This window comes from Kogia breviceps, chromosome 14 (assembly GCF_026419965.1).
Source record: "Kogia breviceps isolate mKogBre1 chromosome 14, mKogBre1 haplotype 1, whole genome shotgun sequence".
NCBI lineage: Eukaryota > Metazoa > Chordata > Mammalia > Artiodactyla > Physeteridae > Kogia > Kogia breviceps.
The window spans coordinates 50,001,846-50,019,037 of NC_081323.1; the positions used below are offsets into that span (position 1 = coordinate 50,001,846).

Consider the following 17,192-nt stretch of genomic DNA (forward strand, 5'->3'; position numbering starts at 1 on the left):
ATTTAAAAAATCTTTAAAATGTATCTTTACCAGTTTTCTACACAAAGTAATTTATATAATACAGAGGGTATTAAAAAAATGACAGTGGCTTTGAGTCTGAATTAACTACTTTTTGTAACACGTTTATGGAGATGTAATTCAGGAGTGTCTTTTCTCCCTTCATGGGAGGGAAGGACCTAAATAGCTTCTGGACGGGGCTGGCCACCAGAAAAACTAATCATGTGATTAAAGGGTTAGACCATTCAGACCCCCAGTGAGCCTCTCCTCCACAGGAGGGTAGAGGGACTGGAGATTGAGCTCAATCACCAATGACCAGTGATTTCACCAATCATGCCTACTCAATAAAACCTTGAAAAAATGTGGACAAGGTGTGGGGGGCTTTCAGGGTTGGTGAACACATCGATGTGCTGGGAGCATGTCATGCTCAGAAAGAGCATGGAAGCTCTATGCTCTCCCTCTTGCCCTCATACCTTGCCCAATGCATCTCTGGGTTGTTGAACAACCACTGGGTTGTCCCTGAGTTGTATTCTTTATAATAAACCTGCAATTTAAAGTATAGTGTTTTCCTGAGTTCTGTGAGGCAACAGCAAACTGTTGAATCTGAGAGGGGTCACAGGAACAACCCAAACTTGTATTTGGCCAGGCAGAAGTATGGGTAGCCTTGGGACCCATTTGTGTGGTTGACGTCTGAAGTAGGAGCAGTCTTGTTGGACTGAGCCCTTAACCTGTGGGGTGTGCACTGATTCCATGTGGTTAGTGTCAGAACTGAATTGTAGGACCAGTCAGTTGATGTCAGAGAATTGGTTTTTGTTTGGAAAAACAAAGCAATGGGTAAAAGTATACAGGTAAAGGGTAAGGAGAAGAGCGTTGAGAAAGAAGCAAAAGTATGTGCAAATGCCATGAAGTGGGAAGGAGCTTGGTGTTTTCTAAGAAACAGAAGGAGGCACATGTAATGGGAATGCAGAACAGAGGAGCGTAAGGTGAAAGTGGAGAGGTGAACAGAGGCCAGTTCATGCAGGACCCTGGTTTTTATTTTAGATACAATGCAGAGCCACTAGATATTAGATAAGTGGTTAGATACAAACTAATTCATGATTTTAAAGGTCTCCTCTGGACTTTTTGTGGGTTGTAAAGGAGCCCAAATCAACTGAAATAGTCCTGGCGAGATTGTGATGGTTAGGGCTAGGGTGGGGAGTAGAGGTAGGGCAGGTTGCTAACTGTAACTGCTGGGATGTGGCAACAGAATGCCTGTTGGGTGTGAAAGGGAAAGAAGTGACTTGGAACCAGCAGCATGATTTGCCAATTAGTGATGTGGGGAAGACTGGTGAGGAAGGATCAAAAAGTTCATTTCTGGGCATGTTATGCTGCAGATGGGGATGGCAGACTTCAACCAGAGAACACAGAGTAAGGAGGTGGCTAGGGTCAAGCTCTGGAAGAATAAACAATGAGAAGTTGAACAGAAAAGATAGTTCAGCAAGGGAGGCCAAGAAAGAGCAGCTTCAGGGCAGTATGGACTCATAAAAGGCAAGAAGAGTCTCACTGATGGGATGATCAGTTGACTGATACTGTTGCAAAGCCAAAAAGATAAGAACTAAAGACTAACTTCTGGATTTAGCAACAGAGATGTGCTAGTTGCCCTCAACAACAAAAAAATTAGATGGGGTGTTGGGATGGAAGCCAGATTAGACAGAGCTAAAAAGTAAAAAAGGGGCTCCATTTTTAGGGTAGTAAAAATACTGATATTATGACAATGGATATGACATTATACATTTGTCCAAACCCCACAGATGTATAACAACAAGTGCGAAGGTAAACTATGAACTTTGGATGATTATGATGTATCAGTGTAGGTTCATCTGGCAAGTCATGTTGATAATGGGGGAGACTATGCATGTGTGGAGGCAGGGGGTATATGGGAAATCTCTGTACCTTCCTCTCAATTTTGCTGTAAACCTAAAATTGCAAATAAAGTCTCTAAAAATTAAAAGAAAGGAAGGAAGGAGGGAGGGGGAGAGAGAGAGAGAAAGAGAGTGAGTGTATGAGAGAGGGAAAGGAAAGCTGAGGGGAGAGAGAGAAGGAAGGGAGGGAAGGAGGGATGGAGGGAGGAAGGAAGGAAGGAAGGAAGGAAGAAGTCAGTCAGTCAGCCAGTCTAGAGTATATGGATACAAGGAGGGAGGGGGTTCTGGAGAACTGCCATAGAGTGCTGCGGCAGAGCTGCATTCAGAGTGGCCACACCAGATGGCTTCTTCCCTCCTCCCTGCTTGTGCTGAGCAATGGAAGAGAGCAACTAAGGCAGTGAGCTCTGGTCCTGGGGCTAGAGAGGCCAGGCAGGATGGATACTCTATCACACAGAAGACAAACTAACAATATACCTAACCCAGCAGCACACTCTGCCTCCATACTCCATACTCACTGGAGGCTGTGACAGACAGAAATGGCAACCATACACAGGTAAACACAGAATCTTCAACATAACCAAAAATCAGACATTTTAAGGAAAACCAGCATTGTGAAAGAGAGGTACCAAACAACAACAAACAGCATCTGAGGAGACAATTATTAATAGCACAAAATAAGACTTCAAAATAAAATAATAACATTTATTAATATCACAAAGGAATATGAAAGTAAATTGCATTCATAAAATTGAAACAGGCTACAAGGAACATGTATTAGAAATAAAACGCAAATGTTAAAATAAAAAAACCTAATCAGATGACTCAACAAAAGACTAGACTAAATTAATGAGCTGAGGAGCTCACCTAGAATGTAGTGTGAAGGAAAATGAAAAAGAAATGAGAGTTCAGTTAAGAAATATGGAGGACAGATCCAGAGCTGTACTCATTCATCTACTAGAGAAGTCCAGAATGCAAGCAAATAGAATTAAAGGTGAGGAAACAAAGAAATAGAAGAAAATGTTGCAAAACTCAAGATTCCAGTCTTCAGACTTTATAAAAGGTCTTCCCCAAGTATCAAATTCTTTCTCAGGTCTTTTCTGAGAGAAAGACTCTACGATATAGTTCTGCATAACAACAACATCCAACAAAGGACAAGACATGGGACACATTCAATGGTGCAAGAAAAAAAACCAGTGGAACTTAAAAAAACTGTTCCTATATTATGTAAAATAATTACAGTCTAGAATTTAAATTCCAGATAACCTCTACCCAGGTGGTGGTCACTGGCTGGTGGTGGGGGAATAATTACAGGGCTCTCTCAGAGCCCTAAAGCCGCCTGCTCCTGCAGGAACAGGAATCATGAAGCTGTTAGCTGAAGCCATGTTCACATCCTCTCAGTACTTAATGATCTTCTTTTCCATCTGACCTTCTATGCTTTAGCTTACATATGGATGGATGTAATACTGCCCCAGCCCCTGAATCCACACAACTTTCAGCTAACTCAGGGGTTTTTAATGCCAGCTGAACATAAGAATCACTGGAGAGCCTTTAAAATACCATGATGATTGGGTCCCATATCAGACCAATCAAATCAGCATCTCTGGGGGCAGGGCCCAGGCTGCTGCTGCTTTTTTAAGCTTCTCAGGTGAATTCTAAAGTATAGTTAGTGTTGAGAGCCATACGAGAACTGTTTCAGGCTCTCAAAACCCAATTTAAAACTTACAGGAGAGGGCTTCCCTGGTGGCGCAGTGGCTGAGAGTCTGCCTGCCGGTGCAGGGGACACGGGTTTGTGCCCCGGTCCGGGAAGATCACACATGCTGTGGAGCGGCTAGGCCCATGAGCCATGGCCGCTGAGCCTGCACGTCCGGAGCCTGTGCTCCGCAACAGGAGAGGCCACGACAGTGAGAGGTCCGCGTACCGCAAAAAAACCCTCAAAAACCAAAAACCAAAACAAAAAACTTGTAGGAGTGGCCTCTAATTAGCCCTGTTCATCTTCGCATGTCAAATTACAGGTTCATTTGTATATGCGCTGCCCTCAAGTGCTAGACTGTTAAATAACCGCATTAAAGTGTGATTATGTGGTATAATAAAAACATGGGTAGGGTGGAGTCCAAGAAGAGGTGGACTATGGGGTGAATAGGCCAGAAGAAGACTTCATAGAGTAGACAGGCTGGGTTCTGAAAGAGTAAGAATATGACAGGTCAGTGGAATCAGGTAAGTACCCCTGAGGCAAATGCAGAGAACTATTTAAGTGCGTCACCCTCCCAAGCCCCACTGCTCACATGGCCAAAAAGGAAGGGGATGACAACTATCTTGGAGGGACTTATAATTTGGTGGAAGTCACAGTGCAAAGATACAAGAAATACTGAATTTGCAAGAATATAGGAAGATTCATTGGTTCCACTCTGGAGGAACTGTGGAAGATGGTTGGTGTCAGTGAGTGAGCATAATAAAAAAATGTTGGGAGGGGTCGGAAAAGATTTTGAGATTTTAATTTTTCTGTGGTTAACATCAGAGAGGGCAATTTCCTTTTGAAATCTATATTTCTGTGGAAAGAAGATATCTCCTTGTGAATGGGAGAAAGTGTAATCACATTTCCAGCATTCCATATCGCTGGCATTGCATCATTTAGGACAGAGCTCCAATGAGCTAAGATGGGCATACTCTGAAAAATAAAACAGAGAGTGAATTCCCGGCCTAGTAGATGGTGTGGCTTTGGAGTTGAGGTAATTAATACCCTCCTTTCATTCATTGACAAGTTTCTGAAGCCTATCCATATGGAAATATAGTAAAGCTATAATTCAAATAGATTCAAGATAGATAAAGGAACACCTAAAAATAAAAAAAAATAACAATAGATAAAATGCTCATGAAGAAAATATAGGAAAAAATGGACACATCTGCTTGGTGAAAAATACCATAAATGGGGTTAAAAGATGGTCCTAAACTTAAGAAAAAGGTGAACATCCCAATAGAAATATGAGCAAAGGATACAAACAGATAATTCAAAACAAGAACTATAAGGTATAAGAGATTAGTAAATATCACTTATAAATAAATACAAATTAAAACAAGGTACCAATGACACCTCCCTGATTGGCAAAATTAAAAATAATGAAAAATAGTTAATGGTAGTAAGAGAAATAGGCAGAAATAGTAAGAGAAATTACATTCCTGTTGTAGAAGTGTAAATTCATGCAACTGTTCTGAAGGGCTATTTGGTAGTGTTTTTGCATTTTGATATAGCAGTTTTAGGATAAAAATTATCCCAGAGGTATCACAGAAAAATGCAAAGACACTGGCAATAAAAATTACGGACGATCTGGGCTTCCCTGGTGGCACAGTGGTTAAGAATCCGCCTGCCAATGCAGACACGGGTTCAAGCCCTGGTCTGGGAAGATCTCACATGCCTTAAATCTGTGGTTTTTTGAGATATTGAGCTGTTTGTATATTTTGGAGATTAATCCTTTGTCAGTTGCTTTGCTTGCAAATATTTTCTCCCATTCTGAAGGGTTGTCTTTTCGTCTTGTTTATGGTTTCCTTTGCTGTGCAAAAGCTTTTAAGTTTCATTAGGTCCCATTTGTTTATTTGTTTTTATTTCCATTTCTCTAGAAGATGGGTCAAAAAGGACACTGGGTACTGGTATTACCCTAGGGGGAAAAAACTCTTGTCCTGGGTAGTGGTTACATGAGCATGTTCAATTTGTGATAATTCACTGAGCTGAACATTAATGATTTCTAAGTGTTTCCGTAATTTTATATTATACTTCAATATATATTTTTTAGAAAAGACAGATCTCGTACAAGGAGTGGTTATTATAATGTCACTAACCTTCTCAATATTAATACTAGCAACAAGAAGAAACCGCAAAATGCCTTCTCAATACTTTTTTTTTTGGCCATGGTGCCCAGCATGCGGAACTTCCCCGAACAGGGCTTGAACCCATGCCCCCTGAACTGGAAACGTGGAATCTTAACCACTGGACCATCAGGGAAGTCTGTGCCTTCTAAATTTTAATGGAAGATGTTTCTAACCTAGAATTCTGTATTCAAATTTTCAATCAAATGTGAGGGTAAAATTAAAACATTTTCAGACAGGGAAAGTCATAGAAAAGTTACCTCCACACGTACCTTTTCTCAGAAACTTCCTGGAGAATGTGCCCCAATATAAGGAGGGAATAAACAGGGAGACAAAGACATGGGATCGAGGAGACAGAGACTTTAATATAAGAGGAAGGCCAAAGAAATTCCCAAGACGACAGTTGTGCAGCAGGTCTCAAAAACAACTAGTGCACTTGGGAGCAGCAGGCTAGGGTTCTAGGGCAGAAATCTCCAAGAGAAACTAAAAACAGGAGAGTACTTGCTTCTGTTTGACCATACTGAGAGATTGTTCAGTTCGGTCAGAGTATAGGGGTAAATAAGGGGTAGCTACATAGAAAACCAACCAATTAAAAACCCCAAATATGGCAAATATTACATTTAGGATAAGCGAAGAGTGATTCCCCCGTCCAAAAAATGGGGAAGTATAATTACAGATCAACTCAGCTGCAAACAGGAGTTTTTATGATTATAACAACATAAATAGGGACTTCTGATTTAGCCAAACACTGTGATGTAACTATATTACATGAGTGGGAGGAAGGGGAATTTGTATGTGTTTATAGTGTGTGTGGCGGTCCTGGCGGAGGTAACATAAGATTATAAATCCTTCTACAGTAGGACATCAAAAGATAACTGAATTGAAAAATCAAGAAAGAGTGTAAGCCACTGACATGATGCCTCTAAAGGTTGAACATACTCAAAATCCATTAGGCAGAGCAAAACGTTAGGAAATTATGTTAATTAGGGTAAAACCTAGTGGGATTTGTCAGAAGATTGGGCAAAGAGTGGGTAAATTGAATAAGTTTACCCTATCTGTTCCAGCCATGAAAGAAAGTTATATTGTACCTAACTGCATAATTCCTTGTCTAATGTTGAAAATACTTTATGGTAATAATGACTGTGATATTAAGTGGTGAAATAGAAAGGAATGCAATGCTTTAAAAAAACATCAGCATTGAATTTTGAAATATATTGAATATCCATTTTTGCATTTATCTAAATTAAATAATTTTTCTCCTTTGGGAAAAAAAGTATAAGCATGGAGAAGTAAAAAACAATTAAAATAATTTGAATGTGGACAGTGAAGATGGGAAGGTGTGGGGCAGGATGCTGTCGCTTTCTCTTTGCACTGTAGCACTTTTTCAATTATGTGTAATAGTATTTTCTTAAAAATAAAATTAAACTGAAAAAAACCCTATAAAAATAAAAGAATCTCAAGGCCTAACAAATCACTTTTAGCTTTAAAACTCTAGATAATCACCTGAAACATCTCATGAACAAAGAGGAAGAAGCATATATATTACACACCAGTAATCATTATTAATTACGTGTTATTTCAACCCCAAATCCTCCCCATTTGAAGAGCTAAATTACCTACATTTAGTATAGGGTACATGAAAAGCTGTCTCAAAAAGCCAGAACATACAAACCAAATGTCTTCATTTTATCAAATCAGATTGAATTTACAGTATTGTAACTGACATGTAACATTTCAGTAATACATATAAAGTTAGTTTGATCTGTTGTATAAACATAGGATTATTCATTTATCTTTTATGGACTGATAATTAATGAAATTAAGTGCCTGAATCAAAAGAACAGATACAGTCTGTATAAGTGAAATTACCTGAAGAAGGTCACGAAGAACTGTACCAGGTCCATAAAATTGCTGTGCTGGGAGAAGGCAATCTGTGACAGAAAAACACGTAGAGTGATTGGGTTATAAGATAGCACCATTAACTCAGCCTTCTCTTTGAAGCAGAAAGACATTAACATTTCAAGAAGAGATTAATGAAATTTTTTCACTTGAGGAAAAGCACCTCATCCCTTTAGTTTTTCTTGCTTAATTGCCACACAAAAGTGATATTCTCAGACTCAACACAAACCCCTACAGTTCCCCTGCTCTTGACAGATCTCAGTTTTTAGTCTGACCTGTAAGACTTCTCAGACTCCTGCTAATGACCCCAATGACAAGCAAGTCAGGTTACTTGCTACCTCCTTGTGCCCTTTTCAAGACAAAATGCTCTCCTTGTTTGCTTCAAATTCCAATTCTTGGATCTACGGTCAGGTGGGCAGCTTCCTTTTGTGCCCTTCATCCCTTTGACACTTAATGTACTCACTTCAAGATAATGTCCTTTAAAAAAAAAAAACAAACCTTATCCCAAGTTTCACTACACTGAATGTCATCTGACAATCAATATAACACCAATTTGAACTTAGATAATTTTATACCAAGAATATTATAAAATCCCTAATGTAGTTCATCAAATCTAAGATACCACTAAAACAGGCATTATTTTGTGTACTATTAAGAAAACACTGCCAGTTACACTATGACACACTACTTTTAAAATCATTGTAAGATGTATTATGATTTCAGAGATATTAGAGCATGAAAAAATGTGCACCTTAGAATTTATTAGTAAGTATGATAATTGTGTCCTTACTACCCTATGACACACATGGTACTAGCCAGATGTTATGGTGTGTTCTCTGCTTATTTTTAAGGGACCACAGCCCTCCTTGGAGAGATAATGGTACTATAAATGAAACAATTATTGAATAAGATGGTAATTATTGAAATGAAGGCAGTAAGTATGACGAGTCACATAATGATTAGCGTCTTCTTTTCCTAATCCCACCCTACCCCGCCCCCCACCTATTCTTGTCAACTCCCATCCTACAGCAATGCAAGGAAAGTGCTACAGCCTAGGCCCCAGCACAGTAACAATTCAGTGCTTTGCACTCCTTTCACAGTCAGACTCACAGACGCAGAAGAGAGGAGAAGCTTCCACTGCTTTTCTTTCTGATGCTCTTATTTTCTTTTTGACATTTAAATAAAGGTGCAGTATTACCTATTCAGGCCATGGAATATTATGGGGCATAGAACCTGAAGTTTTTGTATCCTCCCTCTAGCCACCATTTATAATCAGAAATACAAAGATACATAGATTTGATATCATAGACAAAGAGAAACCAAATTCTTTGCTTTCCTTCATTTATTATAATAATCATCCTAAATAAGAAGGCTCCTTGAGAGAAGGAAAACTGCAGAATATGGCTACAGTCCTCAAATAAAGGTTTTTAATAAGACTGGGGAAAAACAATTATATAAACAAGGTTACACAGTCTTGAGGAGTGAAGAGTCCAGGTTACAAGACATGAAGAAGGAAACAGATTTTAGTGCATCCAATTCTGTTTAGATTTTAATCTTTTAAAACATTAGTATGTCCTCAGTGTTTTAAAGAAATCCATGAGGTGATTTCATACTCACTGTAGGGTGCCAAAAAATTTGGATGCTAATGGAACCTTCTGAAGACCCATCAGGTGTCTGTGTGCCCTGTGCCACATAACACTCCCAAGGGCAGCTGGGATCCCAACCATTAGCCTGATTTCTTGCTAAAGTAGAGCCACACCACATTCACGTCCAATTTAAAATCATAAAGAACCTATATAGGGCTTCCCTGGTGTTGCAGTGGTTAAGAATCCGCCTGCCAATGCAGGGGACACAGGTTCGAGCTCTGGTCCAGGAAGATCCCATGTTTCGCGGAGCAACTAAGCCCATGAGCCACAACTACTGAGCCCGTGTGCCACAACTACTGAAGCCTAGAGCCCGTGCTCTGCAATGAGAAGACACTGCAATGAGAAGCTCCTGCTCGCCGCAGCTAGAGAAGGCCAGCACGCAGCAATGAAGATTCAACGCAACCAAAAATAAGATATAAATAAATAAATAAACGTATTTTAAAAAAACACCTATATAAACTTGCTGCCAGTGTGGCTGGTCCCCAAGACTCACACTACTCTAAAAGTGGTTTTCTTTTGTTGAATGTTTATCATGTAAGTCTCCAAAGTTACAAGGTTTCATAGAGAAGCAAAGGTTCTTTTTTTTCTTTCAGAAAATGTCTGGAATTTATATAAGCTATATAATTTTACAGAGCGAGAGGAGTAGTTGTAAGATCTTTTCAAATCAAATCCCTATCTTGGAGTACTGCCAACATTTTTTTTCTACCCTCCCAGTGGAGAAAACCCCTCTGCTACTGTGAAACTCCGACTGACAGCGACAAACGATCGCTCAGCACCATTCGATGAAAAGGTGGCCCTGGAATTCTTTTGGTTCCCTGTTTGGTTCTTGCTACCTTACACAGGATGGGAAGCCTTGTCTTACGTCCTGGGCACTGGGGTGGGTATAATTAGGAAAAGATAACTGGGTGTGGGAAAGCCAGGTGTGTTGTTTCCTTTAAAAAAAGTTTGCTCCACAGTTGGGGCATCTTCGCTTCCTCAAGGCAAAACAGCAGATGAACCCAAAGGGGATCAAGACGATGGACAAGAAGATGCCTAGGAAGGTGAAGAAGTCCTCCAGAACCCCGAGCCCACAGACAGGGCAGCCTCCAACGACAACGGTGGAACTGGCAGGGTGCCGGGTGACATTCCGACTGTGAATGTTGTAGACCCTGGGGTGGTGAGTGGGTAACCTTGTGAGGACGTAGGGGTAGGGCGGCAGCTGGGAGGGCGCCGTAGCGGTGTGGGCTACGCACAGAGTAGCCCTGGCCGCCCTACAGGTTGTAGGCGGAGGCTGCTCCTGCAGCAGGGGTTGTGGTTCATGGTGGGCAGCGCCCACCGCACCCAGCCTGGTTCCCGCTTGCGCCCCCGCTCCCTTTCGGACTCGGCTCCGGCTCGGACTCACGGGGACTCCCAGACGCCCGGCAGCGGATCTTCCCCAGGGGTGGGTGTAGGATGAGGAAGTGGGGGTAGTGGAAGATGGCCTGGCCCAAACCTCGAAACCAGGAAATGGAAGGAAATGGAGAGGATGTTTTAGAGTTTTGAAAGTACAGAGAAATAAGGAGTAATTGCACGGTAGGCCTTGGTGAGGCTCTGAAGCACCAGCAATTATTCTGCACCCAAGCCTGTCACATATGGGAGTGAGGACAGCTGCCTTCAAGCCTCATGGGCATGGGTCAGGGCACCAGGAGTAGCAGTCAGTGAATGAAAATCTCTGGACTCAGTTAAGCCCTGAGGTTTCCGCATGTCTCTGAGGGAAGGGGACAGGGCTCTGTGGATACAGGCTGAGAATGAATTTCATCAACTATGGTGGGTATAGGCTGAGCCCAAGTTTACTGTAAGAGAATATGACACTTACTATACTCAACTGCCACAAAACAATTTTTTTAACACTGGTGTTTTGCATCTATACATACAATCCACAAAGCAGTTACAAATGAATGAATGAATAGGGAAAGATCACTGTTTAATATAGAAGGTTTGAAAAGGGAGAACCTCTAATTTGCCTTTATCTTCTCCACCAAGAACTATCTTCACTGTTACAAGCATTTAAGTCACGGAGAGGATGGGAAAGGATAGCTGGCTGCCCTGTGAGGTGAAGTTTTCTAGCTTCAAGGCAGCACTCGTCAGGCTTTAAGAAAACCCAAGGTCTATATGCACATGGCAGAACCTCTGTGGGCTGCTCCCTTGGCCCCCTGAGGGCAGCAGCTCCACCAGGGCTCAGCTCCACCTGGCCAGGGAGCCCTTCCCAACTATGGCCCATCTGCTCCTCAACTCTCCCCAAGAGGCCAGCCTCTGCAGATGCCGAAGACCTGACATTAGGACCAGAGAGGGCTTAAGTAGTCATGGCTGCCCTGTGGCTCCTGGCTCCTTGCCAATCTTGCCACGTAACTCTGAACACTGCAAGGCCAGGAGAGGACTGATTCCTCCCGTAAGAACTTAGGCCTATTCACAAACAGCTTTCCAGTCTAGGCCTCAGCTGTGCCAAGGATGGAAGACTATATGACTACTGGCTGAGCACATCCTAAATTGAGTCTAGTGCTGCCACCACCGTGAGTTTTGCTGTGACACAAAACAAGTTTCTTTTAAGTTCTATACGGAACTCTATGTTGAGACCACAGGCCCTGGACTGGATCCCAGTGACCACCACCTAGCCTCACACACCACCCACCTAATGCTGGTTTGTGCAGGCACAGAAACTATATACCCAAGCTCTGGTCAGAGCCTCAAGACTGTGTAACACTACCAACCTGCTCATTCCTGACATGTAAGCTAACACTCACCATCTGTCCACTGTCAACCTCTGGGCTCTCTTCCTCAAATTTCCTTCCAGCCATTCATTTTCACCACTCTCCAGAATCCCTATTTCATTCTATCATGTTCATCAATAATTTAAAAACCATTAAGAACTACATATACCTGGTTGAAATATCAACAATGATTCCTCCCTACCCCCTCCTCTTTTTCTTTTTAATTAATTAATTAATTAATTTATGGCTGTGCTGGGTCTTCGTTGCTGCGCATGGGCTTCCTCTAGTTGTGGTGAGTAGGGGCTACTCTTGGTTGCAGTGCACGGGCTTCTCATTACGGTGGCTTCTCTTGTTGCGGAGCATGGGCTCTAGACGCGCAGGCTTCAATAGTTGTGGCACGTGGGCTCACTAGTTGTGGCACACGGGCTTAGCTGCTTCGTGGCATGTGGGATCTTCCCGGACTAGGGCTCAAACCCGTGTCCCCTGCAGTGGCAGGCAGATTCTTAACAACTGTACCAACAGAAAAGCCCCCCCACTCTTCTTCTTAAGGCTTCTCTCCAGAGGCCCTCACCTTTAATTAGATTTCTGTTCAGTTCTTCTGGGGGGTTACCTTTTTATCACTAATAAGTTGGGTTTTGTTTGGTTTCATTTTGTTTTTTGTTATTTCTTGATCTAGTTATTTTAGGCATCACTTACTAACTTCCTACTAGATTAGAAGGTGATTGAGGCCATCACCCCCACCCCCAATCCCCCAGTAGAATTATATCACTATTTTTACTGCCTCTGTTATAATTTCTGTGTTGTTATCCTGAGGGTGATGGTGATGGAAAGATACCAAAACAGACAGGAAATGGATATAATACCCTTGGATTCAGGGAGAGGATGTGCCTTGCATCCACAAAAGGCTGTAGGAGCAGAAGACAATATAGCCATGCCCACTGGAAAGCAGCTTCCCAAATCTCACAGGCCCATTGGGGAGGAGCTCTCAGGCCTCTGATGCACCCCTGCTTGGGGGGTGGGGAGGAGAAGTCAGTAGCTTTCAGGGAAGCTCCCTTTGCCATTTTCACCAGGGTGAAGTATGCTGGGCTGAGGGAGAGGAGGTTTTTCTCCTACCCTCTGATTGTTCTAAAACTGCCTGGCAGTGGCTAACAACTGGTAAAACTCTAGTACAGTGCTGTGTGCTTTCTGCAAAGGAGAACAGAATGTCAGTTCTGAGATATGTCCCAGCTGGCCTAGGCTGCAGGCCCAGCTGAGGCATATTCTTGCAGCTAGTTTTGGGAGGTTAAATAATATATTTGGACCTTTATTTCTTGTTCAATCATCTGTATTATCCCTAAAATTTTTTTTATTGTGGAAAATATTAAACTTTTTAACAAGTAGAGAGAATAGTATAATGAATCCCATGTGTTTATCACCCAGCTTTAATAATTACAGCTCACAGCCAATCTTATTTTATCCATCCATATTCTACCCATTTCCCCGTGATCATATTATTTTGAAGCAAATCCCAGACTTCCTATCATTTCATTCTTAAGTATTTCAATATAGCCAGTATTCCTTAATTACCCTCTTTGTAAAATTAGGGATGTTTGTGTCCTCATCCTTCCCTTTTCTTCTACTTCTCAACTCTTTTGAGAGTTGAACAAGATTCCAACCTAGAACAATTCAATCTTCTAACACCACACTATGTAGACTGGGACAATAAATTCTTGGTCTCTAACCCCTGCTGGCTCTCAGCACTGGTCAACAATCATGCTGACAATATCAGAAAAAAGCTGCCATTACCTATATAAATGTTACAGAAGTTGCCAAAAAACCCAAAGTTCTGATACCGAGAATAAAGCTCTCATCTACAACTATGCATTCATCTAGTGCACATTTATGGAGTGTCTACAGTTGATTAACACTATGCTATGACACCGAGGACACAGAAATATAAAAAAGCCCTTGCCCTTAAGGAAATCTTTGCAGAGTGAAAAACCAGACACGTCTATGACAGCGGAGGCACAGATGAGGAAAAGAAGCTGCTATGTGATATGCCGAAGGGTCACCAGAGGGACCTCTCCCCTGGGTTTCTAAATAGGACTCCCCAACTCAGCCCTGGTCCTTCTAATCCATTTTTGTAACTGCTGCCAGAGGCATCTTTATAAAACACTGATCTTGGTCACCTCTTGGCTTAAAGCATTTCAATGACTCCCAGTGGTTTTCAGGCTACAGTGCAAATTCCTCAGCTGAAGCCGCAGTCTCTCCATGACAGCTTTGGTCTGCCCTGCTCTCCAGCTCCTTGCTCACAGAACAGTCACTTCAGCTCTGCTAAACTCCTAGTAGTTTTGGAAAGTGACTGGACATGCCCCTTCCCCACCCAGAACACTGAACTCATGTTTCTTAGGGCTCAGCTCTGGTGTTGCCCCGCCTCGTGCAGACTCAGGCACCACAGGGCACTCCGTTCTCCTCCCAGGGTGTCCAGGAGCACAGGGGCACCTCCCAGTATCTGGCATGGCTCCTGCTGTCCACTCATGGCTGCCTCTCTGGGTCAGAAAGTCAGCTAAGTGAGTGAATGTTAAAGGAAGTCTAGTGGGTCCTAGCTATGGAGATCACAGGAGAGAGTTCTACTAGAGAAAGATTTACCCATCCCAGCCACAGGTGGTGTTCATAGATGGTGTGGATGGGACTATCCAGGGAAAAGGGCCCAGAGGAGACCCAAGGGAACAATGGCACTGAAGAACTGAGAAGAAACAGCCAAAGCCACAGCTGAAAAGTAGAAGAGAGGAGACTTTTAAGAAGAAGGAATAATAAATAATAATCATGATGAAAACCATGAGTTTGTACAGGAAGTTTAAATGCCATCTGAAACTAAGACAAACTTATACTTTTATTTATTTTTTTTGGCTGCACTGTGAGGCATGCAGGATCTTAGTTCCCCAACCAGGGATCGAACCTGCACCCCCTGCGTTGGGAGCGTAGTCTTAACCCCTGGACTGCCAGGGAAGTCCAGATTTATACTTTAAGTAGTTTAGTTCTAAATGTATTTCCTGGCTTTATAATTTTTTAAATCCTTAAGGTTCAGACACCTAATACCAGAAGCTATGTGTATACATTATTATCATAAAATAAATATAAATTTTAGAAGTATATCTGCCTATTCATAACAGCTAAAGAGTGAAAACAACCCAAGTATCCATTAACAGATGAATGGATAAACAAAATGTGGTTTATCCATACAACAGAATATTATTCAGTCTTAAAAAGGAATGAAGTACTGAAACATACTAAATATGGTTGCACCTTGAAAACACTATGCTAAGTCAAAGAAGCCAGTTGCAAAGGACCACCTATTACATGATTCAATTTATATAAAATGCCCAAAATAGGCAAATCCATAGAGAAAGAAAGTAGACTGGTGGTTGCCAGGGGCTAGAGGAAGGAAGAAATGGGAAGGGACTGCATCTGGGTATGGGGTTTATTTTGGGGGTAATGAAAACATTCTAAAATATTCTGTGAGGGCTTCCCTGGTGGCGCAGTGGTTGGGAGTCCACCTGCTGATGCGGGGGACACGGGTTCGTGCCCCAGTCTGGGAGGATCCCACATGCCGTGGAGCGGCTGGGCCCGTGGGCCATGGCTGCTGAGCCTGCGCATCTGGAGCCCGTGCTCCGCAGCAGGAGAGGCCACAACGGTGAGAGGCCCATGTATCGCAAAAAAAAAAAAGAAAGAGTAAAATATTCTGTGAATATATTAAAAACCACTAAATTGTACACTTTAAATGGATGAATTGTATGGTATGTGACTTATATCTCAATAAAGCTGTTACTAGAAAAAGTACATCTGAGTGAAAACAAAAGTTTCATACATCCTTTGCTTAGTATCACAATCCTATTAGTATCCATAAACATAACTCTAACATCTAAATGAATTCCCAGTTCTCAATATAAATTCTGTGTTGCCTTCACTTGTGAACACTAGCCTCTTACATAAACTAGCAAATGAAACACCCAGCATGGAGAGGACTTTAATATTAGTTCCACATTACAGTAACAACCTCTGTTGCAGAGCCTGTAACAAGCCAGAATCCCAGCACCACCACCCATCTTCCCACCTCACATGTCTACCTGTGCATTCTCTATCTTGAATACCTACCCTCCTAAACTATAACCATGGCTGAAGCCAGGTGAGTCCTGCTGACTCGAGGGAACATCTAGAATCATGTTTTGAAAGCAGAGGCTGAGTGAGGGGCACTCACCCACAAGAGCAACCAACCAGAAACCAGGCACAACTGACCCAACACACCCACCACCCTCTGACACACAGGCCTTTTCAGTCTGGGTGGTTTTTACAATTTTAAACTGAATCTACAAAGATTTATATAGTTAGTTGCAAATTCCCTCAGTTAGCAGTTGTAGGTTTTTATCTGTTCCTAATTATGGAAAAGAATCCTGGGGTCAGTTCAGAGTGAAAGAACTTGAGTTTACCATTACCATTTTTAAAACACTAATATTTACATGCATTTCTGAGTCGAGAATTAAATTGCCTCAGTTATTTTGCTTTAAAAAATGAGAATCAAAGACAAAAAAGGCTTTTGTCTGCATTGAAAGCCGTACTGAAATTTAACTGCATGACCTACACTGAACCATTTAGACATTTTCCTATTCTCTTCCTTAAATAAGTCTCTACATTTTAACTAAATCTATATCGTCTCTAAGTGTGTATTTAAAAGCTAACTACACCTAGAAAGACTAAGGCTCTGAGGAATATAAAGCAATACAGAAATGTGCAGCCCCCTCTGTTGAGAACATGCCCACATCTGCCCCGGAAGATGCAAGCTCAGCCCGCCACACAGCACACACCCAGATACAGTCTCAAGTATAGAGAGAACCAGCATTGATCAGGTTCTTTTGAGAAGACACCAAGAATACATGATGCCAAGGGTCCAGTCACATTGTTCGTGAATACTGCAGCTATTTGTAACAAAGAACAAAAAGACATATTTTCAACAGAACGTACCTGTTTTTTCAAGGGAAGCCTGGCAAACTAAATGGTGAGCATGCTATCATTTATTTTCGAAAGTGCTCCTGAATGCAGCTTTCATAAGTGGATCTTATTCAAGTGAGTGATCCAGTCCAGGTAAAGAGGACCAAAAATCAGGCAGAAAATCATCTCTTTGAGTCTTA

The 17,192-nt window shown here is 41.9% G+C and overlaps 1 protein-coding gene and 1 pseudogene across 3 annotated transcripts in view; both read right to left on the bottom strand.

Annotated features, from left to right (window-relative positions):
* ATRN (attractin) overlaps positions 1–17,192 on the bottom strand; it is a 160,782-nt gene that overhangs the window by 25,373 nt on the left and 118,217 nt on the right. The window contains exons 25-27 of one of the 3 annotated variants that reach the window (XM_067013940.1): positions 7,626–7,687; positions 6,029–6,045; positions 3,972–4,075 (exon numbers count right to left, since the gene is read on the bottom strand). In XM_067013940.1, the coding sequence (XP_066870041.1) occupies positions 4,053–4,075; positions 6,029–6,045; positions 7,626–7,687 (102 nt within the window). In that variant the 3' untranslated portion in view covers positions 3,972–4,052. Of the gene's footprint in view, positions 1–2,448; positions 4,076–6,028; positions 6,046–7,625; positions 7,688–17,192 lie in introns of those variants that run through there. The other 2 variants (XM_059037677.2, XM_059037673.2) reach the window with 2 other exon arrangements.
* Positions 10,234–12,044, bottom strand: LOC131741001 (membrane protein BRI3 pseudogene; annotated as a pseudogene).